The sequence below is a fragment of the Rana temporaria genome, chromosome 6 (assembly GCF_905171775.1).
Source record: "Rana temporaria chromosome 6, aRanTem1.1, whole genome shotgun sequence".
Classification (NCBI taxonomy): Eukaryota; Metazoa; Chordata; class Amphibia; order Anura; family Ranidae; genus Rana; species Rana temporaria.
Window position 1 is genome coordinate 113211347 of NC_053494.1, and position 8229 is coordinate 113219575.

Consider the following 8229-nt stretch of genomic DNA (forward strand, 5'->3'; position numbering starts at 1 on the left):
AGGCACTATTCCTCCCATTGACACAAACAATGGGGCACTATATTATCCACTGATGCCAATGATGGGATACTACTACTCCTACTAATAAGGGGAATACTCCTCTTCCTATTGACCATCAGCCCTGAGGCCATATATGTTCTCACTGATGCCAGGCCCGTGACTTTTTCTTCCCTTTCTGGCCCCAATCCGGCCCTCCTAAAGTCTGAAGGGCAATAAAGTGGCCCTTTGTTTGTAAAGTTTGGAGACCCCTGCACTAGACTGATGACTTATAGTGGGCTTTTAAAGCGTCACCTTTGGAAAATATAGTGTACGGAAGTTTGTCACCATTCCACGGACACATGCAAATTTAAGGTTTGATATTCTGGGTATCTATTTGCAACCTATTTTTTTTTTTTTATGATAACAGGAATACTAATGCGCAAACCACAGGGTGATACTAATCTAAAAAAACTAAATAAAAGCAGCAACCAACAAAAAGGTGTTTACACACTAATAACAAATGGAATAAAGAAAAAGAATGTGGAGCTTACTAAATCTCCATAAATAAATAAATAACTAACAAATATAAATAAATATAGTGTCAAATAATCCTGTTCAAATATGCAAAAGTGGTAACAATAAAGGTGATAAAAAACAATCTGTGCCCAATTTTTCCTGTGAAACGATGCAAAAAATAAATATAAACCGATGTGCAAAATGGCAAATACGTGCCCAGTTTTTCTGTGAAAAAGATGCAAAAATAAACAAACGAATATGCAAATGAGCAGATGAATAAATAAACATCGATTGTGCAAACAAGCAAAAGTGCAATTCACAGTTCCAAGTTTCCAGACACAGGATTTGTGCAAAAAAGTCCTCTATACCCAGCACAGAGATTTTTGTTGCACAAATTTTGCTTGGAAATTTTGAATTAAATTTTTTTTGGGCACAGAGGACTTCTTTGCACAAATCCTGTGTCTGGAAACTTGGAACTGTGAATTGCACATCGTTTGCACTATTGCTTGTTTGCACAATCGATGTTCATTTATTCATCTGCTCATTTGCATATTCGTTTGTTTATTTTTGCATCTTTTTCACAGAAAAACTGGGCACGTATTTGCCATTTTGCACATCTGTTTATATTTATTTTTTGCATCGTTTCACAGGAAAAATTGGGCACAGATGGTTTTTTATCACCTTTATTTTTACCATTGATTATTTCACACGATATGTATTAGTTATTTAGGGAGACTTTTTAAGCGCCATATTCATTTCCTAGTTTTTTTTATATTTTTACCAAAACAATTGGGTAATTTATTGTGTTTACATGCCCTAAAATTGAAAAAAGGGAATGATGCGCATACCACATAGAAAATAAAGAAATTACAGCAGCGACTCAAAAATGTTATACAACATAAATACTTCAAACAAAAATGCTGACCCTTATCAGAGTCTCTGATCCTAACGGGTCAGCATTTTTGTTTTGGTGGTGGCTTTCCACATTTTCATCTATTGCAGCTCTGTGACATCCCAACATTATATAGACTGTACACGTTCACAATATTTATTTTGGACTTTCGTATACATCAAAGACTTTGTCAGAAAGTTTTTTCCTTTATTTGGACAATTTATTTTTATTTGCTCCAGTTTATTATTCACTGATATCTAGCATTTGCTTTTTTATTCATAATTTTTCACATGTCTCATCACTAAGGCATATTCAATCTTCTTTTTAGCGCGACTCCATTTTTTGCTTTATGCCCTAAAATTACCTTTATTTTATTTTTTTAAACTGAACTTTTGCATTTCCTAGATCTTTGCAGTAATATCGTGTGAAATAAAAAAGCCTAAAATAATTTTTTTAAACGTGTGCAAAAAGGGCTCTAGCAGCGAAAGGGTTAAACCATAAGTTCACAGAAATGTAAAAACAAAACACTGGATGTTTGGTATCAAGAGAATGAGGCTCTGTTCACATCTTGGCGTCCTGGATCGTGTCAGAATCGCCGCAATTCTACACGCAATACCGAATCAAGGCAAATAGTGGGATGCCCGTGCGATCCCTATTGATTCTAATGGCACCCCAATCGTGGTGCGATTTTGCTGCCGATGAATTGCAAACAGAATCGTGGGATGCCTGTTGCCAAAAACAAATACAAGAACTGCAATCGGGATGCCACTGGAAGTGAGGGGGATCGCACGGGCGATTTGTCGTGATGTGGGATCGTGTGCAGAATTGCATCGATCGACCAAGATGTGAACAGAGCCTAAAAGTATGACTCAGGCCTGGTTCACACCTATGCATTTTCAGTTATGCAGAAACTCACTACAGTCCCTTTAACATGGTTTCCTATCAGTCACGTTCACATCTGTGCATTTTATGGAAAGGGCCAGGGACTTATTGGTTCCATAGGTTTCAATGGACCAAAAATGTGTATTGAAAAATACAAAACGCACCGAAAACATGCAAACTATAACCTGCATTGGTGTGAATCAGGCCTAACGGTTGGGGGTGGAACAGTCATCATGACTGCCGATCCGTCAATCTGCCCATCTATGTGCTGGAGATCTATAAAGGCTTGTAAGCCACTCAGGAGGTGCTGACAGATGTGTATTATTGTATTTTGGTAACCACCACTGTACACTGACCACCACCAGTGGTCCGTTAAATCTGCTTGCTCTTTTTAGGCTACCTAGGTACCCACTGAGGCTTTACTTTCCCAATCAGGGCATCTGTCCATGCGCTATCATGAGCCAGCTGACTCAAGCCCCCGTGATGCACTAGTGGACCAGCACACATATAGCCACACCATCAGATGTGAACACTGGACTCACTTCCTATTTTGCCCGATCTTTTTAACATTTCAATTGGCTCCTTCAAGGCTTACAGTGCCTCCCAGTGCATTGATACAGCCGCCTCCCAATCTGACATGGGTGCGAGTGAGTATCCCCAAACTCACACTGCCTACGTTCAGGGCCGTGCACCTGCACCCACATGGATGTCAAACTGGGAGCAGTAACAGTGTCTGTGCAGCTGCTACGAACAAGGCATATGTCACCAAGAACTGGAATTCCACTTTAGCCTAGGTTCACACTGCTGCGAATTCAAAATCGCGGTAAAATGCAAAAAGTAGTACAGGAACTACTTTTTGAAATCGCAGATGCGGCGTCGCACTGATTAGGACAGTGCCATTGCCGACAATTGCCGGCAAATGCCGCCGATTTGAGATGCAATTTGACATGTCAAATTGCATCTCAAATCGTTCCAAATCGTACCCAGTGTGAACCAGGGCTAATGACAGAAGATCAAAATAACAGCCAAGGAATTAGCATTTTGAGAAGTCAGGCAGAAATGGCAGCCTCCGTATTTCTGTTTCTCCTGAACCCCATCAGGTATGAGATATGTGTATTTACATTATACCAAGATAGACCAATGTTAGTATGCAATAATGTTTATACCTGGAGTTCAGCTTTAATGTCATCCATGTACAGCCTAAAATAATATGAACTCCACAGGAGAATATTAGGCTTTCTTTGGGTGGAGGACTGGAGGCAGTGTTACTTGAATAATATGTGTTATTTCATTTACTTCTGCTAATTATACTAACTTGAAAAAATTACCGGATTTGTCAAGATTTAAAGGAAAGCGGCCACTGAACATAGCTGCCAACATTGAATCTTTGAAGCGGCAGAGAGATTGTCGTCTAGCGGTAAACAAGCAGCCCCCCACATTAAGGCGAAGCAGATCAGACGCGTCCTCTGCAGATTGTTCTCCCATTGTTGGATCTCTAAAAAGAAAAAGTAAACAATGAATCAAAAACAACTATTGAAATTCTTTCTTTTTTTTTTTCGGTTTTGCAACAAGAGGTGAAAAACTGTCCCTTTAAGAGGGAATAGGCCAAGGAATTGCCTAACTTGCTACCTTCAGGAATAAGGCATTCAAACACAAGTGGAGAGTCAGATGGCTCCTGGTGTGGAGAACTTGAATCTGAGACCAGAGCGGGAAAAGTGAAAAGCATGCTGGGGTTGATTTACTAAAACTGCATGGAGCAAAATCTAAATTGCAGCTCTGCATAGAAATCAGCTTCCAGTTTTGTTTTGTCTAACTTTAATTGAACAAGTTGAAGTTAGAAGCCGATTGGTTTCTATGCACAGCTGCACCAGATTTTGCACTATCCAATTTTAGTAAATCAACCCCTCTGTCCTAAGCTGTGTGCCAATGTCACAGATAGGAATGTGCTCGGAAGCCGGCACTGCACACCGCCAATCATAGGCAGGGTGTGTATGTGCAGCTTCTGGTCGGGAAATGCCTCGCTGCCTGGGATTGGTGGTGTGCAGTGATAACTTCCTGGCGAGCTCGATCCGAACACCCAAGCCCATCACTAGTCACAGCTCCATGCATCCACTCACTTCTGGGGAGGCAGACTCCAGAAAGGAGAGCACATCTGAGAAATATGGCTGCACTGCTGTATGTAGGACTACATAAACCCCAATTTTTCACCTCAAAAGATCCACAGAAGGGGTTCCCTACCTCATCAGAGCCTTTAGCATCTCAAGGTCAGGGACTGCGCTACTGAAGATGCTGAACCTGTGTGGAGAACCATCTAAGGTGGCAGGTAAGGATTTATTCTCTTCACACTGGTTGTGTGTTCCATAGGGACTTAAAGCGGAGTGCCACCCAAAAGTGGAACTTCTGCTTTAAGGACTCCTGACATGCCACTTTTGGCATCGGGGGGGCGGATACCTAGTTTTGACAGTAAACCAGCTCCCACTTTTGCTTGTAGCGCCGCGGCACCCTGAGTGGAATTCTCCTCTCCACATCTGCAATCTTCTGGGACACGTCACAAGTCCCAGGCACAAGCTGTCTCAGCCGGGTGCCCACACTAGTAAATTTGGGGAATAGAAGTGAGGCTTCGGACAGCCACATCGCTGGATCCTGGGACAGGTGAGTGTCTGTTTATTAAAAGTCAGCAGCTACACTTTTTGTAGCTGCTGACTTTTAACAAACACAAACGGCTGAAACTCCTGTTTAAGTTTTTACCGGATGGACCTAAAAGAGGTGAAGCAGCCTCACCAAGGATTCTTTCTTCATGGACAGTCCAGGCAATCAAGCAGACCTATTTTGCTTCAGATTCCCTCCAAGATTCACTGCAGCTTTATGAGCAAGTTATGTCAAGGTGCCGGCAGAAGTGGTCTGTAAAGCTGTTTTTTTAAGGCTCCTTTCACATGGAGCAGAGTTTTCTCTGATCAGCAGATGATCTGTAAGCTGAACGGATGTTGCCGGTGGACACATGACAACTCTATGGGAGGCTGGATGTAAAGGACTCCGCTGCTTGTTTACATCAGGTTACCTCAGATCCAGTCCGAAAAAATGGGATAGGATGCAGCCCAGTTCCCATTTTTTTTTTCTCTGTACCTGGACGGACTCAGAGGTAAAAGTCTGTTTATATCCGCCTCTCCATAGGGCTACATGGAGTTTCTGAAAAACAAACATGTGGACCTGATCAGAATGGCGTGCGAGAGGGGCCTGACACTTCTATCCACCATTACCTGCAACAGGCAGCTTACGGTCCTTCTTTGTCTTTTGGCACATCAGTGGTTTCCTCTGCTGTCCATTTCATTTGTTAATAAAGTTTAATTGCAGCATTTGCTGTTCTCTTGTGCTTGTCACATCTGTTAGTGGACTGACATGATAAGCTCCAGGAAAACAGAAAATGATATCCTTACTTCCCAACATTTTCCTTTCCTGGTGTCAGCCCAAGATGAATAACAATATTCTGTATGTATACGTTTTTTGTGCAAAGGGCAGTCCATTCATTTCAATGAGCTGCCCTACATGTGACAAATATTCCAAAGCGGCTCGTGTGCCTTTCGCATTTGGGTGCCATTAACAATGAATAGCAACACAAGCAAAACAGGTTTTCTATTCTTTTGGTGAACACGCACATTCATGAAAGTCTCAGCTGTGAAAGTGGCCTTAGCAGGAGCGTTACAGGAGAAGTACGACCAAAGTTGTTAGTCTGTACTTCTCCTATGGATCACAGTTCATTCTGCACTCATGTGACCCGTTCTCAGAAGACAGCGGGCTGAAGCCGGCTGTCTGCTGATATCACAGAGCCAGTGTTTTGTCGAGACGGTTCCCCCCGATAGGGTCCGGCCGCGAGGCCACGGAAATCTCCAAGCCTGAACAGCTGTAAACGGAGCATGCACAATGAACACGGTGCTCGCTCCCGATGCTCAGGGCTGGTTATACACGCTACTCTCCGCTAGTGTTGAGCGGAATACGCCATATTCGATTTCACGATATATCACGAATATATAGCCGAATATTCGTGAAATATTCGCTAAAATCGAATATTCGTGATATTTAAAAAAAAAAAAAAAAATTGCGAAATTTCGTTAATGCGAATTTATTGCGAACATTTTGCGATTTTTTTTTAATTTTTTTTTCTGATTGGCTCTGATGCAAAAGAAGGGCGGAGAAAGTATTCTCGAATATTCGGAAATCGAATATTCGGAATATTTTATCAAAAAAAAAAATGTTGTGATATATTTTGACAACTGTGGTAGGAGAACTCTGATTGGCTCTGATGCAAAAGAAGGGTGGAGAAAGTATTTGCGAATATTCGGAAATCAAATATTCGCGAATACTTTCTCCACCCTTTTTTTGCATCAGAGCCAATCAGAGTTGTCAAAATCTCGCAATCAATTTCGCATTAGCGAAATTGCGATAAAATATCACCAATATTCGATTTCCGAATATTCGCGAATACTTTCTCCGCCCTTCTTTTGCATCAGAGCCAATCAGAGTTCTCCTACCACAGTTGTCAAAATATTTCACAACATTTTTTTTTTGATAAAATATTCCGAATATTCGATTTCCGAATATTCGAGAATACTTTCTCTGCCCTTCTTTTGCATCAGAGCCAATCAGAAAAAAAAAAAAATTCGCAAAATGTTCGCAATAAATTCGCATTAGCGAAATTTCGCAATTTTTTTTTAATATTCGGAATAGCGAATATTGGCCGCGAAATTCGAGATATTCGCGAATACTCGAATATGCCATATTCAAGTCGAATATTCGCAATACGAACGCGCTGGAGCTCATCCTTAATGGCCACTGCTTTATGATGGGCAGTGCTTTTCTCAAAGGGGCGGCACTGCCCATCATAAAGCACTGGCCATCCCTTTGGGAAAAGCATCCGCCCCTTGCTGTATAAAGCGAACGGAGAGCGGCGTGTATAACCAGCCCCGAGCATCAGGAGCGAGCGCCGTGTTCATTGCGAATGCTCCGTTGACAGCTGTTCAGGCTCGGAGATTTCCGTGGCCTCCGACTGCGCAGTCGAGGCCGGACCCTATCCGATAGAGTAACCATATCGTTAGAACACCAGTCCAGGCTCGGGAAAGATCACGACCATATGATTGGGATCTGCCCAAATGCTTGTGACACCTCCTCGCAGCGAACTGCTGACAGCCTGAGCCGACCACCCACCACCCATTGGAGGGGTGAGGGGGTCACCGTGTCTCTGCTCACAGAGCTCTGAGCGATCGGTGATCTTTTATTGCTCGGTTCTCAGTCTTAGAGCCAAAGGGGGGGCAGATGTAGCACCCACCTAAATAAGTAGGATTCTTGGGGGGTGGGTGTTAATTCCTATACTTCTCTATTAGGAATTAATAGCACAGCCCTGCATCTGCTGTAAGGTGGCAGCACATTTCTGTGGCTGCTGGCAGAGGACACAATTGTGCACACGAGCCCAGCCTAAGCATGGCATATTGTTTGCCGTGTCCCTCCATTGATGAGGAATAGAACCGCCAGGATTTAATTTTTCCCACGTATCCTGCCCGCGCATGACCGCTGAGTGAACGGTGGGGGGGGCAGTAATAAGTGCTGCACATTCACGCTCTTCATACCGACTCTTCCTTTCCAGAATTCCGGAAGCCCCGAGTACACTTCTATCCGCTCACAACATTGGCCGAGATCTCTGTACTCACTGCAGGAAGTAAGGCTGGTGGGCGGAGCCTGTATCCTGCACAGCGTCCAACCGGAGCGCGTCTACACCGCGGACTACAAGTCCCAGAAGCCCTCGCGCTCTGCGCTCCGTCTATCTACACTCGATCTGGTGTATCATGAAAATCAGCTCCCCATTAAATTCTGTACCCCCCCACCAACAACCACTGCGCCATGTGTGGGGTCTAGAGCACAGGGTGAATCAATCAGGGAAATAATTTCTCTGAAGGAGTTTAGACCTGTGC

The 8229-nt window shown here is 43.1% G+C and overlaps 1 protein-coding gene across 2 annotated transcripts in view; it reads right to left on the reverse strand.

The window, feature by feature from the left end:
- Positions 1-8028, reverse strand: part of KCTD18 (potassium channel tetramerization domain containing 18) — a 30618-nt gene extending 22590 nt beyond the window's left edge. Inside the window, exons 1-2 of one of the 2 annotated variants that reach the window (XM_040357192.1) lie at positions 7888-8028; positions 3598-3765 (exon numbers count right to left, since the gene is read on the reverse strand). In XM_040357192.1, coding sequence (XP_040213126.1) covers positions 3598-3754 — 157 coding nt within the window. In that variant the 5' untranslated portion in view covers positions 3755-3765; positions 7888-8028. Of the gene's footprint in view, positions 1-3597; positions 3766-7633; positions 7789-7887 lie in introns of those variants that run through there. The other variant, XM_040357191.1, reaches the window with a different exon arrangement.
- Between the last annotated feature and the right edge of the window lie 201 nt (positions 8029-8229).